Source organism: Zonotrichia albicollis, chromosome 14 (assembly GCF_047830755.1).
Source record: "Zonotrichia albicollis isolate bZonAlb1 chromosome 14, bZonAlb1.hap1, whole genome shotgun sequence".
Taxonomy (NCBI): Eukaryota; Metazoa; Chordata; class Aves; order Passeriformes; family Passerellidae; genus Zonotrichia; species Zonotrichia albicollis.
The window spans coordinates 6,239,428-6,262,914 of NC_133832.1; the positions used below are offsets into that span (position 1 = coordinate 6,239,428).

Sequence of the window (23,487 nt, forward strand, 5' to 3'; positions counted from 1 at the left end):
TGTTTTTAGTAGATATTTTAACAGTTTAAGAGTCTGGCAGAACATCAGAGGCTGGTGGCAATTCTGAAAATCCACACCCAGTGCATGCTCACAGGTGTTTTTCAAAGTAAAGCCGTCCTGTGGTGGCTGCCCAGGAGGCAGCAGAGGCAGATTGTGTCTCAGCAGAATTACAGCAACCATGAAACTTCATTTCTACTTCAGTTCATGCATTGACCTTGTTTTTTTTCCTGGTTCTTTTCTCCTTAGGTTGCTCCCCAAATCTGACTGGGCTGTTTCCCATTTAGCAGTGGAAGCAGCTGATAGTGATTGAATAATTTTGCAGTTGGATGTGTAAGACATCCAACTGCTTGCATCCAACAACACTTGCTGTGTTGTTTTGTTTCTGATTGGATTAGTATGGCTCTTTACATAACTGATTGACACAAACTTGATTTTCTCTCTGGGCTTCCACTGTTCATTAGAAATTTCCAGTTTGAATAAATTTCCTTCAAGAAAATACATTTTCAGGGTTGTTCTGATGAAATGAAACCACACTAAACCCCTATGTTTGCCTTGGTCAGTTCTTCAAGCAAAAAAAACCTAGCATGGGCTTGGAAAAGGGTATTTCATCCAGAGATGATTTTTAAAATTTTTTTTTCTATCATCATCATCATAGAGAATGATTCCTAAAAAATCAGTCAGCAATTTCATCACCTGACTACATGAGAAACATCAGGGGTGCTTCATTGAATTCTGGTGCCAATGTCCAGTTCCTAGAGAAATTCCCATGCCACATTTGCTGCAGTGACCCTCACCTCTACTCTGAATCATCTCTCCTTTGCAGTAGCTGTGGTCATTCCTCTTCAGAGGAAAAGTTTCTCTCAAGGCCTTTGCACCTGAGCTTTTCAGCAGATAAGGCATATCAGCTGATGAAATGGATATCTGAGGTAGCTCCTGTTCAGCATTTAGGTGCTCTCAGCAGGCTGAGTGGGAAAAGGGAAGATCAGGTGAGAGCAAGGTGGACACAGGGGCTGGAGGCAGGTGTTTGCACACGTGTAGCATTGTGTATGAGGTGCTGCCCTTCAGTGTGTGTGTCCTGCTGACAGATTTCTGAAGTCCTCACAAAAGAAAAAACCCAAACAAGCCCACAGAACATGTTATCTTTATTCATGGCAGTTTCCACTGCCTCTTTTTCTCCCTTGTCCTGGTATCAGAAACACCTTTGCTTCAGAGGCAGGTCAGATCTCTTCCAGTTTTCCTGCAGTCATTTAAGCCCCTCCAGTTTTCCTGGGCCTGTTGAGGACTGGGATGGCAACAGCTGCCTCCACAAGTGGCAGCAGGCAGGGAAGACCCACGTGGGCTGCAGAAAGCTCAGGGCTCCTGGGCTGTCCTTGGGATGGTTCCATGAGCAGCCCACCAAACACCAGCAGTGCAGCAGGCACAGGCAGTTAGAATCCCACAGATGTCTGCAATGGCTTTCCTGCTGGGGATCTGAAAGGGACACAGGCTGTTATTCCCAACACTCACAGAGCTGAGGCCATGCTCCAGCGTCCCCATCGCACATCCCAGTGGCAATGCAGGAAGCATTTGCTTTCCACAGATTTCTCACTAGCATCTACAATTTGTTCAAATTTCACAAACCAAAACATTTGGAAGGCAGATGCACAGCAAAGATGAAGGGGTGTGATTCTGGGAATGCAAACAGGTGTCAGTTCATCTCTGGGGACCACACAAGGGTCTTTCTAGAGCCAGTTCTCCCTCATGAGTGATGCCTTAAAAGGCTTATTAGAGAAGCTTCCTGCTTGGTTATGCTACATAGCCATCAGGAAAAGAAAACAGTTATCAGTATTGGGGCATCAGTTCTCTCAGACATGAAGAAATTATCATCAGTAAAAGCAGACAAATTCATCCACTCATCTGCTTTCCCCTCATGCCATCACTGACATGAATGTAAACAGCTGGGATGAGAGTGCCAAAAGAATGAGGATTTAGCCCATTAAAATGGCACTGCTATAACACAGCTAGGACAAATCTCTGCTCTTGAGTGGTTTGGGGCATGATAATAGCTTTATTTATGCTGCTGTGCATGCAAGCAACTGCTGCATTTAACAGAAGCAGTCAGCTCTTATGAGCAGTATTTGAGTCTCTGCAGTGAGTTTATGGGTTGCTGTAGGGACATTTCATATCAGAAACAGACACACTCAGGAGGGTTGTTTACTGAAAATGAACTCTTGTTTGCTGTCCAATCTTAGAGCATCTATTAATGTTTGGCCCTTAGACATTCAATGTGATATTTCAGTTACAGCTAGCTGTAGTTATAAATAGTTACAGACATCGACAAAAAAGCACATTGCTCGGACAGGCATCCTTGGTGCTTACCTTTTCTTGCACTGGCCAATCAACATAAATATTATGAGGCTAATTGTCAAACTCAGGATTACTGGAATGAGAATAAATAGCTGCTTGTCCTCTTTTCTGGGCACTGCAAAGATAAAGGGTAGGAAATAAGATGGTAAAATGGATTATATTACATCCTACAAAGCTTGAGTTCAGACACAAACTCACCTTTTCCATGTTGTCCTACACCTTTTTATTTATTTATTTGTTTGTTACAGGTATATATTACTGGGTTGAAGGTGGAACTAAGCCAGCAGCCCACCTGCAGGGTTGGACACCAGCAGATCCCCAGGGCAGCACCTGCACCCAAGCAGGTTTTATAAACCATATTAAAGAAACACAATTTATTTTGAGTTCCATACCAGAGAAACAGTCCTGCGTCCATTCACTCCAGAAGCCTTGGTCTGCACAGAAAATGTTTGTTCTCCCCCTGACACGAACACATGAAATGTGGCTTTGGTTTGCTCTGGAAATTGTAACAGCAGTTTCCATTTGGGTCGAAACAAACTGAGAAACAAAACAGAAAGAAATATCAAGGAATTACATGCCACCACCAGAATCTGCCTGGTGTGGCCTGATGTTCCTGCACATTTTCCAGGCTCTGTAAACCTTTGGATTATCTTTTGGCAGTTTTAAATTATTTCACAATAGTTTTGTACAAGCTAATGCAAATAACATGACTATGAAGACAAATCTACTGAAAATATTTTTTGGAGGTGTCATCATGTATGTTGCCATTTATGCCTGTTAATTTCCAGAATCTTTCTTTTAATTACCTAAGAGGACTCATGAGTGGAATACAGCAATTAAAAAAGAGATGTCCCCTATGATTAATTAGCCCTTTTTGGTTTTGCCTCCAAACTGAACCTGGATAACATACAAGGAAAAAGCACCATGCATAAAATATATATTCTGTCCCAGGCCACTCCTTTTGAGAGATTAGAATTACAGTTTCATGGGTCCAAGTTATGCCACCCTATTCAGGGAAACAAACCGTAGCGAGCTTTAAATTTCCTCGATGGCAGATTTCTGAGATAGCAGGCTCTCTTGGAGCCTCCGGCTGGGCTCTGTTCCTGCTCCAGCCGAGCCGCAGCTGCAGGTCAGGGGGTTAAGGAGGAGCGTGTGCGGTGCAGCCGCGCTCCCCTCGGGGTAACCCACACAGCCTGCCGCAGCCTGTGCCCCCGCTGCCGGCTCGGCCGGGCTCCCCGACCCCCTCCCGTCCCTGGGACACCCCGGCGCTGTCCCTACCGCCCAGGCTGCCGCGTCTTCGGCCACCTGCACCTCGTACTCCAGGCAGTGCGGCGGCACCCGCCCGCCCGGCGGGCTCCAGGCGGCCCTCAGCTCCTGGGCTGCGGACAGCGAGAGCTGCAGCTGCTCCGGGGCCGAGGGCTGGGCTGGGGGAGAGAGAGAGAGAGAGAGAGAGGGTCAGGTGCTGGGACAGCTCCTGTGCTGGGGACACCGACAGCTCCGGCTTCTCCGGAGCCGAGAGCTGTGCTGAGGGGAGAGAAAGACAGAGAGAGGGTCAGGAGCGGCTGAGACAGCTCATGGGTGCGGACGCCGAGAGCTGCAGCTGCTGCGGGGCCGGGGCTGTGCTGGGGAGAGAGAAACAGAGAGGGCCAGGAGGTGCTGGGACAGCTCCTGGCCGAAAGGCTGCGGCTGATCCCCTCCTGCCTCTGTCCCTGTCCTCGCTAATGGATTTCTGAGCGCTCCTGGCTCTCAGCCACCACGCTGGAGGAGCAGGGTGTCACCGAGGCTGCAGGGTGTGTTGTTTATTTTAACTTAGCACACAGCCTGGCCGGGGTCCCTGCTCTGGGCTGCGGGGCAGGGGTTTGGGGGCGCGGGGTGTGAGCGCCGTGTTCGGCACGTTCCCTGCCCGGCACATTCCCTGCCCGGCACGTTCCCTGCCCGCTCTGCATCCCAGAAAAGGCTCCGATTCCTCTCCCAGACCCAGAGCCACACACGAAGCACGTGGCAGCACTAATTGAATTCAGAAATCCTGCTCCTTAGCCCAGTGGCTCAGCTGGATGATTGGCTATTTGTCCTTCTGGCATGTAGGCAAATGCACCAGCATGGTTTAATAAATATACACCGTAATAAACACGGAGTACATGTAATGTTTGCACATCATGCTGTGCTCTGCCCCCTTTCCATGTCTGTCACGGGTTTGAAATCCATCTCTGACAGACTCCATCACATCTGGCACTCAGCTCACCCCAGACCTTAGCTTGGTTTGAACAGCAAAGCTCAGAGTTCTCTCCTGTGCTTGCAAGGAGTGCAGCAGCGGTTTCAATCCCGGCAGGAGTAAATGAAGATATCTCTGTGACTGTGTTGCTAGAGCCAAAACCCCATAGCTGCTCTGCCACATGCCCAGCAGGCCATGTGTGTCCTGAGCTGTCCACATGCAGCACTTGGAGGCACCCACTGACCTCCAGGGCTGTGCTGGGGGGTGTTGCTTCCCTGCAAACACTCCTGGAAACTGAAATCCTGCTTGGCACAGGCCACAGCCCTTCCCTGGGGGAAATGCACACATTGCAACCACCCAGCTCCAAAAGCACACATTGAATGGAGAGCCCTAACACAGGCAGTGGCCCTGGGCTGTGTGCTGGCCAGCAGGGTCCCTGCTGCTGCCCTGGCAGCCTTACCGAGGTTGTGCAGGCGCAGGGTGCTGTACAGCGGCCGGAGCTGGGCGGCTGCTGCCGAGCCATTGACACAGATGTGGAGATCCCGGTACTCTGCCTGGCTCAGGTTGTGCAGCACACAGCCCAGGTTCAGCCCATGCTCCTGGATGTACTGAGCACACTGCATTGTCTGCTCCAGCCCCTCGTACCTGGCACGGAAACAGAAAGAAGAACAAAGCAAATTACTGCTTAGCAAAATGGTTTTTATGAGATTGGACCTCAAGTACTGCCCATATCCCAGCCTTTGTCCTAAGCACAGTGCTGTGGGTCAGTCACCTGCACTCCTGCTATGGCACAAGTGTGGAGAAGAGAAAAAACCCAAATTAACATGCACAGACAGTTTCTCAGGTTGGTTTTTAGGCTGTGTCAGGATCTCCCCAAGCCCATTCCTGGAGCATGAGAGGTGCCAGTGTGTGCCTGGAGCTGGTGAAGGATCTGGCCACTACTCATGGAGACAGTCCTGCTCCTCTAGGGCCCTTCCTGCACCATCAACCACGGACTCTGGAGTTGCAGAAACCCTCCCAAACCAAACTGAAGTGTCTTTAGGCAGGAGATGTGTGCCTGAGTGCTGCTGAGCTGCTCTGGCTGACTGCAGGTGGTTCCCATGGCTCTCCATGGGCACGTGGAAATTCAGGGTTTGCTGTTTGTTACTTGATGTGCAGCCACAGCCCTGTCCCTCCTGCCTTTGGGAGCCACTCCCCAAAGCTGAGCTGCTGGCTGCATCCTGGAAACACTGACTGGTGTCTCATAGTGCCTTTCAAGATTCCTGCTGCTTTGTGCCCTCACGACAGGGCTGAATTTGGCCCCTGTACTCCAGACCTAATGAAAATCTCTTTGCACAGCACATTATGTTTGGGGGAAAAACTTCATGTTCTAGTACTATAAAAATTTGCTCACAGGGATCAAAGGATGCCGTGGTGTCCACCCAATCTTGTGATAAAATGGGACCCAGATCCAAATGCCTGGTTTTATTGAAGGCAATTGACTCAAGGTTGGGTTTTTTTAGTGTTTGTTTTCCTTTAAGGCATGAATCATGCATTTCCATGGTTTCCTTCAAGCAGATCTTTGCAGTTAGCAAAATGGTTTTGAATTGGTGCTTCTCCTTTGAAGACTATTTCCAAGAACTCCATGGAAGCTCTTTAAAATGCAGCTATGCTTTTGTCCACATAGCCCAGTGGCATGAAACCCAGCCTAAGTCTTCCTTTCCATAATGTCATAGGAGCTGAAGCACAAATACAGTATTTGCTTTGTCCCAAGCCACTAATTCTAGCTGTGTTTTTCCTGCAGAACAGAATTTAGGCACCAGTTTAAAAGAAACAGCTGAGAATTATGTATTATTATTATTATTACCTTGTGGCAGCGTGTTTGCTTGTCTGGGATGTGCTGAGGCTATGGAAATATATTTGAACACTAAAGCTCTGAGTTGATGAGAAGCTCCACTCTGTGTCTAGGGTTCACTGAGCTTGGTAGCCTTGTGCTAAATCCTGTCCAATTGAGATATATGCACTGTGATCATGGGAAATGTGCAGCCAGAACTACCCAGGTGTGTTTAGCAAAGAGAAAACACAAGTCTTTATGGTGAACAACATGCAGAAAACACCTCCTGGGGATGAATAAAAGGAAAGGAGGAAGAGAGGAGACATTTCCTGGCAAAGATCAGCGTGGGCCTGATTTAAGAAAGTAAGAAAGAATTTGGTATTTTCTTGCCAGTAGCCATGTATTGCTTGGGACATTATTTTGGCTCATTCTGGGTGAACTGGGCAATAGCACTGCCAGCTATAAAAACATATTTCCTGTGGCATTTTTGTACTCTGAGTGGCTCACTTGATTGCTGCCTGGCTGTTTTCCTGTTTGGCTGTTACATACCAATAATAGAGCCCATAGTGTGCACCACGAGGTGTGAGGAGACCTGGCTGCCAGGTGCACTTCAGGTATTCCCAGTCATGATAGATGCACTTGAAATTCTGGACCTCTGATTCAAGTTTTCCTGTCAAATGAGAAGGAAATAACCACTATTTAGCAGTGTGCAGAAAAACCACAGTTTTATGCCTTTGAACAACTGCGTGCTGCAGCTGAAAGATAAAAAATGAAAAGAAAGGAAAAAAGAAAAGGCAGCCAGTCAGAATTATTAGTTTTACTGCCAAGTGCTCTGTGTCCCATAAAAGCCAGTCCACCTTGGAGCAGAAAGATGCTAAACTGACCTTTTCACTCAGCAGTGGAGCTCTTGCAGGGCAGCTGAGCAGAGCTTGGGCATGGGCAGAGGGAAACAAGCCCCAGGTGTCCAGTGACCACAAGCACAGCCTTGGGTAGCAGAGCTGCTCTAGTGTCTTAAACAGCAGCAAGCCCTGCAATGTTATCCATCCAGGAACCCTCCAGCCAGCACTGGCTCATGCAACAGGCTCATGCAAAGCACCCAACTGCAGCAGGTGCCACAGGCTGCTCCTGACCTTGTGGTGGGATCTGAAAGGTTGCATAAATCCAGTCACTCTGCACCTCCACGTCACCTGTACACCTTCCTTTGAGCAGTGTCTGCAGCCTCACTTCAGCAGTCCTGCTGAGGTCAAATCCAACTCTGAGTTTTAGCTTCCTAGTAAAAATAACCTGGTTGAAAGACAGATTTTTTTAAGCACCTCTTCTGTCACTAAGTGGGCTGCAGAATTAGGTACCCTTGCTCTTGCTCCAGCTGCAAATTTGTGTGCTTTATTATCTCTTTATATTTCTGTCCTGCCTCCCTTGCCCAGGGCTCCTCCAGCATTAATTCAAGGCTGTGCCCAGCCTTGCTGGCTGTGAGTCCCCTCACCCCACAGGACCCGGCCAGGACAGGGCAGAGCAGGCTGATCAATGGGACCCCAGCAGCAAGGAGCACTGCCTGAGGAGGATACCACCACAAATCCACATAAAAGGCATTTTTTTATGGTGTGAAATAATGAGAAACAGAAAGAACAATGAGTCTTGTAAGGCTGGTTCCTGTGGGAAGTGCAAGCAGCCCCTGAAAGGGTGAACCAGCAGCCAGGCAGAGCAGCACAGCCTCACCCTCCACTGTGCCCCACCTGGCTTGGCCTTTGGGGGACTTTTTGAGCACCCCCTTTGAAGGTTTTTCTGGTTTTTTCCCCTCAGACTTACTCCCCTTCACTTTATGCGAGGACAACAAAGTTGATAAATGAGACAAGGTGTTGTGTTAGCTCATGTAGGACAGAGGTAATGTGCCCTAAATGCATCTGTGCCATAAAAGGCAGTGGGAACTACAGTGGCACAGCCTGCAGTGTCCTTAGCCCTCCCCAGGTGTGAGAGCTCTGGTGAGCCAGGTATTTCTAACAGATACCAGTGATGTTGTCATTGATCATCTTCTGCTGATGTCCTATGGATTCTCTTCTGCCTGACTGTTCTTTGTGCCCTTATCTGAGGTCAACATTTTGGCAAGGTGTCAGAGGTGATTTTGCTCTAGCCTGTACATCTGCCTCATATAAGAAGCTTTTATTACTCATAACTAAAGGAATTCAGATTTTTTTTTGAAACTGCATATGGTTTTCCTTTAAATTGCAGTTAAAACTATCCTGGAGAGCTCTGCAGTGCTGCACAGCTGGGAGCATGAGGCGCATTGTGACAACCATCAGGTCCAGGAGCCCCTTTCCATGCCCTTGCAATTGCAATCCATAGCTGAAAGAGGAATTTCCCCTCTGCAGGCTCCTCTGGGATGAGCCTGACCCCATTGCTGTGGGGGCTGAGCACCGCCCAGCAGCCCTGGCTTTGCTGCCCAGGCAGGTGAAGCAGTGACCTGTTCCAGCACTGCCAGCCTGAGTGCTCCTTCTCTCTCCCTGTCTCTTGAGCTGGCAAGCCCTCTAGCTCTCCTGCTTTAGGATTGTGCAAAAAAAATCTCTTTTTCTTTCAGGATTTCAATCCGTGTTTTGGGTTGTTGAGGGAGATCCTCAGCATATTTTTCATGTGTTCCTCAGTACCTTGTGCCAACCAAACAGCCCCCACTGCTGGGTTTCTCCTCTCCCCGTTCCATTTGCCTTCCCAACCCTGCAGCAGCTTTCATCTTCTAAGCACTCACAAAATAAATTCCAACAGCCCTTCCTGTGCTGTGCCTGCTGCTGCCCTGCTACACATCAATGAGAGATGACTGACAATTTTATCAAAGAGCTGAGTTAGAGTCAACCGCATCTAAAGGAGAGAAGTAAATTGCAATTAGAAACACAGTTCTGGATAGAGGGACTTTTAGAGCATTAGGATAATTAATGAAATTTAACTTTTATTTGTTCACTGCTCTACATCCCTAAGGATCTGTTGTTTCAGCTCAAGCCCCATAAAGATGCTTTAGAAAACTGTAAATATTTTTTCCTTTTACAATGAGGAATGTTATTATTCTGGGCAGCAAACACCCAGCCCTGTGACAGAAAGAATCCTTTCCCTGGCTGCTGCTGCTGTTACATTGCAAGGCACATTCCCATTCAAACCACTGAACCAGTCCGGTTTCTCATGGAAAACTGGAACAGCTTTGGTTCCACTCCTGCTCAAAATGCAGACAGGAATTTGTGCAGGAAGGAAAGGCAGAACAGCCCTGGTTTGGGAGGATTAATCCATGCTGTGCCTTACCTTCCAGTCTCTATCCCCAGTGCTGTGATATTCAAGCTTGTATTTTATTGTGCACTCCTGCAAGGTCTGGGCGTGGGGAGGAGGCTTCCACTCCACATCCAGGGAGCCCAGGAGCCCGGGGTCAGTGATCTGCAGGTCTTGTGGGGGAGCAACTGCATTAAAGACAAAGCAGAGGGTGAAACACAGAGTCCAAGTGGAGAAAACAACCCCAAAGCAGCCATGAAACATCAGTGTGATGCTTTGCTATGAATTGTTGAAATGCAGCTGCTGGATGTGAAGTGCTGCAGCCCTGGCTGTTCAACAAACACACACGAGCTCTGCCCTGCCCACCAAAAACCAGTTTTTGCAGCTGCTCAGAGAGAGCACTCAAGGATCATGGAAAAAGCACACAGAAGGCCACTTTTTCACACCCTTTTTCAAGATGTTTTAAGCAAAACTGCTGTCCTGGGATGACCTTTCATGTGCTGTATTTGCTTGCCTTCAACCCCTGGTATTTACCAACCTTCAGGACACTTATCTCTGCAAACATTGTGTTCAGCACATCCACCAACACAGGATGGCAGATCAAAGTGTGCTGTCAGGGGGATTTGTATTCCTTTGCCTTAATAGACACAAATCACCCATATTGCTTTAAATATTCCTTTCAAGTCTTTTAAAGATTATTGGGGGGGAAAAAACAGGGAAAAAAGGTAAAAAGCAGAGATTTAGAATAATTCTAAGTTTGGACATCTATCAGCTATACAAAAATGTGCCTTTACAGCTGATCTGGCTTTTATAAAGGTATTTCAAGGTGCTGCAATGTGTCAATAAATAAGGAAGTGTGGATGAATTCTATCCTAAGACATGTCCTAAAGATCCAGCTCTCTATGGAGCTGTCATTCACATGACAAAAACTTTTTGGCTGCCCAGTTTTATTAGCTGAAACAAAGCCCATTTTTGTCAACATCAAAGGTCATTTTTCTCCACTATTTACAGGTGAGATTATCCATTTGGTTTCTGCATACTCATTGCATGATACACTTTATTTCACGAGAATTTGGTGGTGCCAGTTCAGTATTACCACCATTCTCCCTTTGAGTCTGGCCTCCAGATCACTTCTCTAACACCTTTTTCATGTCTTCATCAGGATTTACACCATTTTTTTCCTTTTATTCTTTTAATAAATCCATTGTGAAAGCAGACCATAAGGATATTTTTCTGTGGAAGATGGTGACATAAATCCAGCTTTAATGTGCTCCCTGGAAAGTTTGCAGGGTATATTGCTGGAGGATTTGTTTCTTCTACAGAAATTTTCCCAAATAAAGCACACTCCAGGCAGCAGTTTGAAAATCCCACTGTTCCCAGAATGTGAAGCTCCATGGGAGATTTGTTACTACATTAGGTGGTGAAGTAGGAGATACATTTAGGATGATACTGGACCAAGGGCTTGGGAGGCTCCTCCTGAGTGTATAAATACTGAACCTCACAAGGAAAAAAACAAGGAAGAAAAAAGCTGCTAGCCTTTGTCATGATAAGCTGTCAAGAGAGGATTAGATTGCTCAGAACTGGAATTTCTGTCTGGGTAGGAGAATGATCTGAAATTTATTTATATATTGAGCTTAAGCAAAACAGAAGCTTTTTAAAAACAATTGTAATTGTAAACAGCAATTCTTGCAAAAAACATTTACTGGATTTCAGAGGGAATAAAAAAGCTTCTCTTTGGGATGGTGCTTGCATTCTGGGATTTTATTGTTTTTAAATGTCAGCACTGCCTCCTGCAGTTTCTCATTTTCACAATAACACATTACCAGTCTCACTCACATCCCCATCACTCACACGGAACACAGGACTGGAAATGCAATATTTCATCATACAGTCTTGAAGGAGAGCTGCTCCTGGATGTTTCTTGGAGAAAACCAAACTAACAGCTTCTCCCCCTGAGAACGTTTGTGGTGGTGAGCCAGGCAATGCTGAGCTGGCTGTGGGACAGCCACAGCCCTCAGTGCCACCAGCACCCCTGCTCTGGTGACTGCTGGGACCCAGAACATGGGGAATGTTCCTCTGCCTGTCCTGAGATGTCCTGACCCCCAGGAGAACACTGCTTTCAGCCTTCACCCATGGAGAAAGCTCCCAAGGCTTTGGGATGAACTGGAATCTATGGGTGTATGAAATAGATGGTGGTGTAGTTCATCACAGGGTGAAAAACTCAGAGTTTTGGGTTTTTAGTTTGGAGGTAAATGGGAGAGAAGACGGAGGATTTTGGGCATTATCTGATCTCCTCCTTGCTCTTCATCTGCTCCATTTTCTGCAGTGTTGATGGCACAGGGTGATTGGTTAGAAAGAGCCCCAGTGCAGATGTTGTGTGAACAGACAAATAATTAGTTTTTGGTAGAAAGATAGAAATAAAACACATTCCAAGAGTTAATTGGACTAAATAGTTTTAAAAGACCTTGAACCTGCGTGTCTTGTGACTTTTTTGGAGCCTTTCTCTTTGTGTGCTGTCTGGAATGACATGCAGAACTGTTGATAAGAGAAAAAATAAACAACAACCTGAAGACTGACAAAACCAAAAGTCCCCTTCATTTCTCAATCCAGGCACAGAACTTTTTAGGAGTCTCCCTGTCAGGGGAACTTCAGGGGGATTTTCACAGGTGACAAACCCCTGCCTGTCCCCAGCTGCCCCTCACCACCTCTGTCCACACCATGCCCTCTGAGATACAGGTAGGGTTCACAATTTCCCACCTATTTTGCCAGTGGAAAAGCAGCAGCCTGCCAGGTTTTCCCCACATGTCCCCCTCTATGTCTGCCCTTCCCTGTGCTGCTCAGAGAGGTGGAGGTGACACTCATGTTTTCTGGAGCCCATTTCAAAGGCAGCAGGCTTTGCTCAGAGTGGCAGCAAGGGGTTTGTCATAGACAGGGAAAAGAACTATAAAAGAAAAGCCTCATAAAGTCAGGGTTGATAGCTGGCCTGTCATTTCTTCTAAGTGCAGCTAATACTTTGCAACTTCCCATGTGAAAACAATCTTGGTATGAATAGTTTGCTAACATAACAACCTATTCTTGGGTGAAAAATAAATTCACCTGCATAAACATTAGACCTGTTTCATGAGAATCCACAAAAGAAAAATGTAAACACCTGAACCTCAGCATGCACACACAAATCACCTTCTGACCAATAAATGGAGTAGTAAGAAAACTACCAGCCAATAGATGTTTCACATGAGCTCTGTGAAAACTGTATAAAACAAATAATGTGAATAAAGATTTGGAGTTTCCCACATGAAGAAAATGGAGCCTTGCCTGATTCATTCTGCCAGGGGTTGTGGCAGCTTTCTGTGCCTGCTGGCTGGCAGGACAGGCAGCCTCTCAGTGGCCTCCTGGGCATGTTCTCAGCTCTGCACCATGCTCTGCTTCCATCAGGAAGGGCCAGACTTGCTCAGCATCTCTCTGGTGCAAAAAAGAGCCAGCAGGTGCAGTGCAGCAAAGAAAGGGTGCTTGAAGTGCCATGGCCATGAATGGCAGCTGGCAGAGCAGTGCTCTCTTAGCAGCATTACTCTCCAAGTGCAAATAAGCCTTGTGTTTCTTACACCAGCACTGTCTGTCTGGGAGCATGCTCAGGAGCATTTATAGCAGTGTTTCTATTTGATATCTCTCTATCAAACACCAAAGGCAGTCTCTCCTTTCAAATCCACTCAGAAAATAGCCACTAAATACACAGCATGTTTACACCATGGGTTACAGGTTTATGAACCAGCACTCACACAGCAATGCACACACAGAGAAGAGCAGCTCTGGCTGAAGGACAAAGCCCCAAAGTCCCAATGAACACAAGCAGTGCCACAAGAGCCTGCTGGCCTTTACCTGTGCTGGGTGAGGAGGAGGAGGAGGCCAGCAGCCAGCCCCGCAGCAGAGCCACGAGCAGGGGCAGCCTCCAGGGAGCCATCAGGGCTCAGGCTGGCGCTGGGCAGAGGAGCAGTCCTGCAGAGGCTCTCGGGGGCTGTGGAGACACAGCAGAGGTCAAAGGCTTCAGCACTACCCTGTATTCCCTCTGCAGGGCTGACAATCAGCCTGGCTTTATTTGTTTACCAAGGCTGATTAATTATTCCCCAGAGGAATTCTCTTTGCAACTTTTGGTGATGGCCAAACGTGGCTTCGTTTGAAATAGTTTCTGGCCAGCTAAGCACACTGTGCAGAAGTGTGTCAGTGCTTCTTCATTCACCAGCCCTCTGTCTCATGCCTTCTGTGGAAAGTGATTCAACTCCCTGCCCTGGGAAGTGCCTTGGACAGTGATACTCTCATTTAAAAAAAATGAAAATAAAATGCCTGAGCCTTGCCTTATGTAGACACATGTTATGCAATCATCCCCACCTTTTGCCTTTGCTGTTTCAAGACATGGTAGGAATGGTAGGAATGCTTGGGAGAATTCTTCTTAGTTGTCATGGCAATATTTGAAGGGGACAAATTTCTATTCCTGTGCAAGTCTGCTGGAGGGAAGATGGGGACTGAGAGGGAAAGGAGCAGAGTTTGCAGGGAGGGGGCTACTCCTTCCTTCAGATTTCATGCTAAAGGTGGGTAGAAATTACTGCCTACAGACTGGGTGCTCAGCATGCTTCCCTGTGCCAGAAAGCACATGGGTTCTGACAGGGCTTTAATTTTTTCATATAGATACAGGTGGAGGTATAGATTAGATAGAGATGGAGGACGAGAGAGAGATCTAGATTAGATATAGATACAGATCTAGGTATATAAATGGTATATATTTAATCTTCCTGGAACCTTGAGACCACTGCTTGAGCTCCACTTGAGTAAGAACTTGGCAGCCTCAGTGTGAGCGTGCAATTCATCACTGAGATCTGTTCAGAAAACAAACTCACTTTATATTGCCCACACAAGCCTGGCTTAAGCAGGTGAAATCCCAGGTCAGGCTCTGGCACAGCTGCTTCCTCCTCAGCAGCCACAGCTACCATGCAGCAATGGGAAACTTGGGCTCTGCTGAACAACAGAACTTCAGGTCAGAGGGATATTTGGAAATCTGAGGACTGGAGCCAACACAAACCCCCCATCATTGAAAGAAGTGGCTCAGGAGAGCCAGAGGAGGAGACAGGTTGTGCTGGCCAGGGTATCTGTAAATGTTTAAAATTAACCGGAAATTCGAGCTGGCAAAACATAACAGCAACTAAAAACACACAACAATTTTAACAGCAAATGTTCAATTTAAATTAATAGCAAATCCCCCCAGTCCATCACATAATTGTAACTATTATAGCACATAAATCCATCGCATAAATATAGTTATTACATAACTATTATTATTATTATTATTATTATTATTATTATTATTATTATTATTATTATTAGAGCAATAGCAGCAACTTTTCTGTTTCACTGTGAAGCGAGAATGTGTAGGCAGAAGAAATCATAGGAATTACTTCTTTAACCTATGAAACACAGGATAAAACCAGTGTCAGTACAAACCTGTAGGCAGTGGCTCTGTGTTTCAGAGAGCTCTGGGGGTGCAGGGATAAAGGAGAGCTGCCCTGCAGAGCTGGGGGAAGCAGCAGCAGCATCCAAGGACTGTGTGTGCATGCTAGCACAGAAAGCTTCTCTTCACTTCCAGTATTTGAATATCTTCATATGATTTCAGAAGGCAAGTAAAAATAAACAAATGCTTTCACAGGGAAGTTTAAAATCATCAGAGTGCTCTTACCTTGACCTCTAAGTGCGTGGGAGCCTATCTATCTCTGGAGTGTGGGGCTCCTCAGCAGCTCCATGGCTCAAAGCTCTGCATTTCGCAGAAGTCCTGTGGTTTTTAAAGACTCCTCTCTGAGCTCCCCAGGGATCAGATGTTGCATTGCAATGTGATGGCTTTGGCCACACGGTCAGAGGCTTTGCTAAGCATCAGAGGGAGCATTGCTGGCTTTTATGAGGTGCTGGTGCTAATTGTTGTTCTTATGTGCTCAAGTGGGCCAAAGGTATGTTTGAAATATTGAAGTGATTCACGAAGATGAAAACCAAATGTCAGAATCAGCGCGGGCTGTCGGCTGGCGCCGGTGACACGCAGCTGTCCCCAGCAGATGGCAGCCACAGCCCCTGGCTCCCTGCAGACCCTCACATTGCCTTGACCCCTGTGGTTCCCCGGGACCACCCCAGTGTGACCCACCGCAGAGCATTCCCATCTCCCTGGCTCTGGAGCCAGCCCAGCCTCTCCTGGCTCCGGGGGCTCTGCAGGGAATACCGTGAATTATCTCAATCATCCCCTCCTCGCCCTCTGCTGTGGCCAGCATTCAGCCCTGACTTTGTACAATGGCTGTCTCCATTCCCTTCCCTGCAGCCCCTGGAGGGCTCTGCAGGGAGCAGGTGCTGCCCCCACACCTGCTTTAGCCCAGGTGAGACATCCATTGCCAAATACACCTTGCTGGAAAAGCATCTGATGGCTCTACTGATCTGCCCAGGAGCATTCAAGGTCATGGCCAGTCTCACATGAGTCAGCCAGGCCGTGGTGCCTCCTGTGAGCTGCAGGGGTGGGAGTGCAGGGGGTGCCCTCCGGGAGGGACAATGGGGATGTTTTGGGAGGAGCAGAGCTGTGCCCTGCGTGCCCTGACAGGCAGTGGGCTGTGGCTCAGGCTGACTCTTCCCATGGCCGAGTTTGGGCATGTTGGGAAAGAGTTCAGGCATACAAAGAGCATGAGAGATGGCATCAGGAGCTGAAGGAATGCTTCTTGTTAGGAAGAAAAGTGTCCTCCAAGCACCTGTCCAGGACTTAGGGTATTGCTGTTTGATGAGAGGCTGAAGGATGTGCTGTCACTTCCCAGTTGCTGTCAGTGGGAATGTTTTGGAGCCGCAGGGGTAGGATCAGGCTCCTTTCCAGCTGCCAGGTGTCCTCTGCATTTCTCTGTGTGCATAGACATGCAGAAATGTCTTGTGCTAACACTGTCACCTTGAGAGCCCTGTGAATTCTGGGGGTGAGAGGATTATGGGTGACTTGTCCCTTCACTGAAATTGCGCACTGCTGGATTTCCTTCTTACTTCCTGCAAAGCATGGGGAAAAAGTCCCTTACTGCTGGTAAATGTATGGCCCTGCTGTCAGAGTTATGCAAGATTAGAATTTAGCATTCATGTATTCCTGTTGTGTAAGCTATTTAAAAAAGAAAAGGTCACACTGGACAAATTGTTTGAAACAAATAAGAAACATTTGCCAGTAGAGTGAATGCCAGTTCCCAAATGCTAGAACTGGGTCAATTCCTGAGAAAATTGGGTTGGAAAAAATGCACAGTTGGGATTTGCAACAGTAGAGCTCCACCACCCATCCAGCAGCACTGGAGCACCTGGGAAGGGGCAGAGGGTGCAGGTCTGTGCTGAGCAGAGCATGCTGGGCCAGCTGCTCTGGCCATGTCCTGCCCAAAACAGCGCCTGGGTGAGCTGCAGGTGCTTCTCCCTTCCTCTCCCTGTGCCATTCTCTTCTCCCTTCCTCTCCCTGTGCCATTCTCTTCTCCCTTCCTCTCCCTGTGCCATTCTCTTTTCTCTTCCTCTCCCTGTGCCATTCTCTTCTTCCTTCCTCTCCCTGTGCCATTCTCTTTTCTCTTCCTCTCCCTGTGCTGTCCCTGCTGCCCCTGCTCTGTCCCTCCCTGGCAGGGCTGGTGCAGCCAGGCTGCTCCCGCGGGGGCTCAGCTGAGGCTCATGGAGAGGATCCGTGGCCATTCCAGCAGAGCTGGGGAGGCCCTGCCATGGCTGGGAGAGCCATCAGGGCACAGCTCAGCCCCTGGCTGGCTCCAGCCTCGCTGACAAGCTCTGAGCACTGTCCCAGCACTGAGGGACAGGCAGGGACAAATCCCTGCCTGGGCTGCACCAGAGCCTCAGGGCCCCAAGGTCAGGGCAGGGACAGGCAGAGGATTTGAGTCTTATTAACTGTTGTGTAAAAGGGATAAAGCTGCAAAAAAAATTATTAAAAAAAATCCATCACAAGGTGATGACAAGATCATGGAAAAAGACGTAAATGAAAGCAGAGCAGCTCTGGCTCACCAGCAAGCCCTGCCAAAGCTCTGTGCAATGAGCTGAGCCTGTGGCATCACTGCAGGCTGGGCTCAGCCCTCCCTGTGTCCCCTGGTGTCAGCAGCAAAGCCCAGGGGCTGTGTCCCCTTTGCTTGTCTGCCTCCCCTGCTGCAAGCATCTGGAAGTTGACTCGCTTGCTTTGCTCATGAATGAGTTTTTAGGATTTGTCAGCGGGGTGACAGACTCCTGGAGTCACTGTGTGCTCAGGAACACCTCAGCTTCCTCCTCTCCCACAGCCTGGCCAGCTCCCAGAGCCCCACAGCTGCTCTCGGGGGACAAGAGTAATAAAAACACTAAAGCTGAGGGAATGCAAGCTTGCAAAGGTGCCACCAGGCTGAAAAAGAGATTTCAAAGAGCCAAGAGTGCTCTAAGCTGGGCTCTTGGACTATGACAGATATGCAGCTGCATGAAGAAATTAAAAAGCCCTTCTGTAAAAATCTGCTTCTGTTTGAGGAAATAAAGGAACAGCAGCATCATTGCTGAAATACTTCATTGCAAATGGCAAAGCAGTTGGCAGAGGTCATTAATGAAGCTAAATATAAAAAATGGGCCAAATCCTTTTTGGTTGAAATATATTTGATATATTCATCCCATTTGTGCTAAATTGGTTCTGTCAAGCAATCCATTGTAAACCTAGGTTAAAATATTGGGATGCCATAGCTCAAAATAAAAGCTTTCAACTTTGCAACTTCTATGTTTAGAAGCAGCTTCCTAATCACCAAAATAAAAACCAGAAAGGCTCCAGCTATGAACAGACCATTTGGTAGAAAAGAGCAAGTTTCATTTGATCCAGAAGGATAGTTTTGAAATTGCCAGGGGCATGGAAAATGGGTGATTTATAAAAGCCTCATAACTGCCTGGTGTTTCAGGGAAATCAGTCTCTTTTACAGAACTTGCATTAAACAAGGTCTTTCCAAGGTGCCAGGATGAAGGACTCAGTAATTCCAGGCAGACCTGTGGCCTCCAGTGCAGGGTGATGGATTGCACTGCAGAGGGGATGTCACCACAAGGACAAGGGCTGGGAAAGGGAGCACGGGGCACTGAGTGTTGCAAGGAACAAAATCCCTTCTTTATATTCATAAATTAAATACTTATGGCTGTTAGAGGATTTCAGGAAATGATGGAAGGAACCCAGGCTCTCTAGCAATGTCCAGTGTCAATATTTATTTTTCTGGTGAGTGAAGACCTCGGTTTTCCATATTTCTTTGCTGATGGCTGCTATCCTGGCTTGGATGGCATCTTGGGAAGGACAGCAGCTGTTGGAATGTGCCTGTGTCATGTGAGCCAGCCAGACTGGAGCTGGCTCCACTGAAATCTCTGCTTTCTGTGATCAGTGCTGCTCCCAGAGAGACCCATCCAGCCCAAAGTCAAACATCTCACACTCCCTCTGCCTTTCAGATGAGTCTGTGGCAGCCTCTCCACTGCCTGGGAGGCAGCACTTGCTCAAACCCACCAGCAGTTTCCTGCAATTCCTGATGAAATGGTTTCTGTGTGCTGTCTCTGCTGCCTGGGGAGCACACCCTGACTGAAGCATCCCCAACCTGCTGGCTCCTGTCTCCACTCTGAGTCAGCTCCTGCTCCTGGAGCCGTTCCTTCCACAGCCTGCACGTACCTTTGCCCACACAAGGACTGCCTCTGCCTCTGCCTCTGCTGCAGCTGGGCTTGGGTTTAGCAGAATTATCGAGTTCTTCTCATGGCACAGGGCCAGGCTGGCTCAGGAACTCGGTGACTCTGCCCTGGAGCAGCAGTGCACATAAAGCTTCTGTAGGAAAGAGCTGCAAAGTAGCTGAGGAGTTAGTGCTGACCCAAGAGCAGTGCCTGGGAGTCAGCCTGCAGGGAAAACAGGGCTCCAGGGGCTGGGGGTGTGCAGGGCAGGCTGGGGAGAGGCTGGAAGGAGAAGAGGAGCACAGCCTGGAATGCCAGGGACCAAATTCTGCCACTAAATGCACCAGGGCATTACAGAAACAACTGCAGACAAAGCTGGCAGAGCAACAACTGCAACAGGCTGTGAGTACATCCAGAGGGAGATGTAAAAGGTAAAAATTCTCTCCAGAACAGAAAGACTCTGCCACAGAAGCATTAGGGGGGACAAAGAGCCACTGTACCTATTTGTGCAGGCAGCTGCTCCTGGCTGCTCCCAGCACCCTCAGCACTGGGTGCAGTGGGTCCTGCCAGGCTCTGCCTGGGATTTGGGGCTCACAGGGAAGATTTGTGTATCCCTGTTCTAAGAAAGGTGCATTTCCCTGTTGCTCCTGCTCCCCACTGCCTGCAGACTGGGATCTCTGCTGCCCAGAGTCATTGCCAGTTGCTGACCCCATGCAGAAGCCCAAGGCTGCTCCAGGATCACTCTCTGCTCTTCAGGCCAGAGCAGGCAGAAAGAACACCCTGTATCCGACAGACTGAGCCCTGCAGGAGCACAGAAAATTGAGACACCCAAAGATAAATGCTGTCACCCACAGCATCTCCCCTGGCTGTCCTGCAGGGTGGGCAGGAGCCTCCTGGGCCCCAGGCTCTGTGCAGGTGTTCATTCAGAGTTACACAGAATACCAACACCCTCCTCTTTCTTCCTCCCACCAAGTGCCCCAGCCTGTGAGGGGGCAGGTGAGCACAACTGTTCCTTACCTGGCCCAGAGGCTGCCTTAGGAAAGATCAAATTCTTCCCACCACATGGCTGTGAGCCTGGCTTGAAGGCAGAGTTTATCTGGAATGTCCTAAATCTTGCTGCAATCCTGAACCCTTTCCAGAGTTACAGGAGAGGGCAGAGCAAGCTCCCAGGCTGGCTGGATGGTTTTCTGCCACTGAACACCTGAGTGCAGCCCAGAGCCTGCTGCCTTTCCACAGAGCAGTTTTGTCCCCAGAGTGATGTGGGTGATGGCAGCCAGGGGTTCAATCCCTTCCTCAGAGCTAAATCCTGGGAGGGGCTGGCATATCCCACTGGGACCCTCCTGCTCAGCCTTTCTGCTGTGATGAGTGCCCAGGTGCCAGCCCAGCCTCCTTCCTGCTGCCAGGCCATCACCATCTCCACTGGCACCTGCCCTCCCTTGTACCAATCCTATCCCAGCAGCATTTGCCCCCAAAAGTAATTACAACTGTGGTAAAAGTAATTCAAGGAATGATTCCCAGTGGTAAGCGCTTCCAGTCTGGTTTTCAGGTTGCTCCAGAATTAGACATCCAAAAAACCAGGCTGAGAGTTGTTATTAAGGCAGAAATATTTCACATGAGGTGCCATCCCAGTAAGTGTGACAGCAGGACAGAGTGACAATGGGGGAGGCAAAGCAGGATCCAGGCAGGCAGGGATCAGCTGCCCCTGGTGGCTCTGGCACAGGCAGCAAAGGGAGCCAATGCTCTGTTCAGGCCATCCTAAAGTGAGAAAAACCTCCTGGTTTCTTCTTCTCTGCCTTGTCTTTTAAAGCTGATTTGTCCTCCACAAGCCTGTAAGCCCTTGGGAATAAGGAAAATAAATTTCCCTTTCCTTCTCCTTTAAACTTCATGCACGAGAGAGATTATGGAGGTGTTGGCAGAGGTGTTCTGGTGCAGCCACTGTACAATGGGACCAGTAAGTGAAAAAACAGATATTCTGGCTTATTCATGCACTAGTTATTTATACAGCTGAACAGCCTGACCTGGGAGCTGGCAATTCCCAATCTCTTCATTTTTGCTTCCTGCCATTGTCTCCAGTGGTGCCATGGGCAGGGCAGGATCTGCCAGGGTGGAACAGCGCCACAGTCACTGCTGGGGCCACAAGCAGGGAAAGGACCTGCACAGGGACACCAGGACAGCCAGGCTGGCTGGGAGAATGGTCAGGCCAGGCAGCCACAGTCCAATCCTGCCTTTGCTGCCGAGGGCAGGGTGTGGGATCCTCCAGAGGGATGGGCACAGGGTCAGTGCCGGGGAGCTGGCACACACAGGGGAAAGGGCAAGCTCCAGGCAGCCTCACAGACTGGTCCTTGAGCCCTGAGCTCAGCCCTGGGCATGTAAAACCACATTTTCCCTGTGGGCAGGTGGTTTTCCTGGAGTCTGAGGGGGCAGCAGTGCTGGGCTGCCCTCCTGTGCCTTCCAGCAATGCAAGCAGCAGCCCGAGCCTTTATTGCTCACATCAACAGCTGCTGGTGTTGAAAGCTGCTTTGTGAAATGTTAGATGCACAGTTTGGTCTGAGAGTGAGCAAACTGAGGAGAAATTCTTTTGAAAAGAAAAAGGAAAAGACAGTCCAAAAATGCTGAATGGGTTTGCCCTTTTCAGAGGCAGATCTTTGACACCTCCCCCAGGAGAGGAGTGCTAGCCCAGAATAACTGCTTGGCCAGACAGCCCTTGCATGATATCATGACAGCTCTTATCAGCAAGCCAGGGCTGGATTAGGACATGCCTAAAGGCTGTCACTGATATGAAAAGCTGTTAAATCTTCCCATAAAAGAAAAAATATAGGAAGATACTTAAGGAATGATCACCAGAAGGATTTCAGAATGGACAGAATGTGGCTTGAAAGGGATGAGACATTGGTGCAAAAACGGTGTAAACACACACACACATACACACATACGCAGCTGTCTGAAATTCTGCAATTTAAACATCACCCTGCACTCTGAGCAGATACAACCAAAGTTATTTCAAGAACACAAACATCAGTGCCACTTAAAGAGGTGCTGGAAAACTCTTTCAAATTTGTACAGAATTTTTTTTTTCAAATTTACATAGAAATTCTTTCAAATTTATATAGAAATTATCGTATGCATAAATCCATATCCTGCACTACAACTGAGCAGCTTTGGAGAGTTTCAAACACACAAAGACACACAAAACAAAATAATAATATAAAGTGACTACAACTTACCATCACACTTTGGGATTTTCCTTTAAGCCAGGTAATGTGTTAGACAAAACACTTATTAGCTCTTTAAAAAAAAAGAAAGCTGGAAGAGTGAAATGGAAAAAAAAAAAAAAGGTGCTGTGTATGTTCCTGTTTCTAGAGAGCGAGCTTTGATCAGCTGCATCTGACAGGGCAGCCTGGGAGTGCTCTGTGTGTAGGATGCACATGAGGAAATAGGGCAGGCAGGGAGAGCTGGCAGACGTCAGGCTCAGCATCCCCTCCCAGCTCACAGCTCCTGCACGGCTCCTGCTGGCCCCACAGCCTCCCCAGGGGGAGTGTGAGGGACTTTCCCTTCTCAGTGAGAGGAACAATGCGTTTGTCTTTCCAAACAAGCTGTGGGTAGGCTGGGAGAGAAAATCAGCACTGGGAGGTAAAAGAAACAATGGGAAGGGTTCTGTCACAGACATCTTTGATGAAAAATCCTTTCCTTAGTATTTTTCCTCCTGAGAAGCTGAGAGGCCTCAGGAACAAAATGTAAACAATGGTTATCTGCTGCTGTGGAATGCAACAGGTGCATCTGTGATTGGTCTCATGTGGTTGTTTCTAATTAATGGCCAATCACAGCCCAGATGGCTCGGACTCTCTGTCTGAGCCACAAGCCTTTATCATTCCTTCCTTTTCTATTCTTAGCCAGCCTTCTGATTAAATCCTTTCTTCTATTCTTTTACTATAGTTTTAATGTAATATATATCATAAAATAATAAATCAGCCTTCTGAAACATGGAGTCAGATCCTCATCTCTTCCCTCATCCTCAGACCCCTGAGAACACTGTCACAGGATTCCACTGATTGATGAATGGAAAAAGATATTTGCTTTTACAAATAAGCTTTAGGTTTGCTGATAAATGAAATTAGACATTGAGAGATGAAAGAAACAATGGGGAAGAAAAACCACTAAATTTCATAAGAATTAAAAATTAAAAGGGAGAGTTATACATTATGGG

The 23,487-nt window shown here is 47.9% G+C and overlaps 1 protein-coding gene across 3 annotated transcripts; it reads right to left on the bottom strand.

The window, feature by feature from the left end:
- Positions 1 to 1,123: 1,123 nt before the first annotated feature.
- On the bottom strand, positions 1,124 to 22,653 carry IL13RA2 (interleukin 13 receptor subunit alpha 2). Of its 3 annotated transcripts, none has more exons than XM_014265375.3 (10): positions 22,508 to 22,653; positions 13,491 to 13,626; positions 9,651 to 9,802; positions 7,502 to 7,655; positions 6,921 to 7,041; positions 5,019 to 5,203; positions 3,625 to 3,770; positions 2,739 to 2,883; positions 2,359 to 2,461; positions 1,124 to 1,470 (listed from the first exon to the last, which is right to left on the bottom strand). In XM_014265375.3, the coding sequence occupies exons 2-10, from the start codon at positions 13,570 to 13,572 to the stop codon at positions 1,428 to 1,430; spliced, it is 1,131 nt and encodes a 376-aa protein (XP_014120850.2). In that variant the 5' UTR covers positions 13,573 to 13,626; positions 22,508 to 22,653; the 3' UTR covers positions 1,124 to 1,427. The 3 variants fall into 3 exon arrangements, with proteins under 3 accessions (XP_014120850.2, XP_014120849.2, XP_074407671.1); XM_014265374.3 differs by lacking the exon at positions 22,508 to 22,653 and adding an exon at positions 15,337 to 15,361; XM_074551570.1 differs by lacking the exon at positions 22,508 to 22,653 and adding an exon at positions 14,504 to 14,606.
- Between the last annotated feature and the right edge of the window lie 834 nt (positions 22,654 to 23,487).

Coding starts and splice junctions, on each gene's coding strand:
- IL13RA2 (XM_014265375.3), bottom strand. CDS start 13,572: ATGGCTCCCTGGAGGCTGCCCCTGCTCGTGGCTCTGCTGCGGGGCTGG. Junction 3,771..5,018: donor CCTGCGCCTGCACAACCTCG/GTAAGGCTGCCA, acceptor TCTCTCCCCCAG/CCCAGCCCTCGGCCCCGGAG. Junction 2,884..3,624: donor AAGACGCGGCAGCCTGGGCG/GTAGGGACAGCG, acceptor TTTGTTTCTCAG/TTTGTTTCGACCCAAATGGA.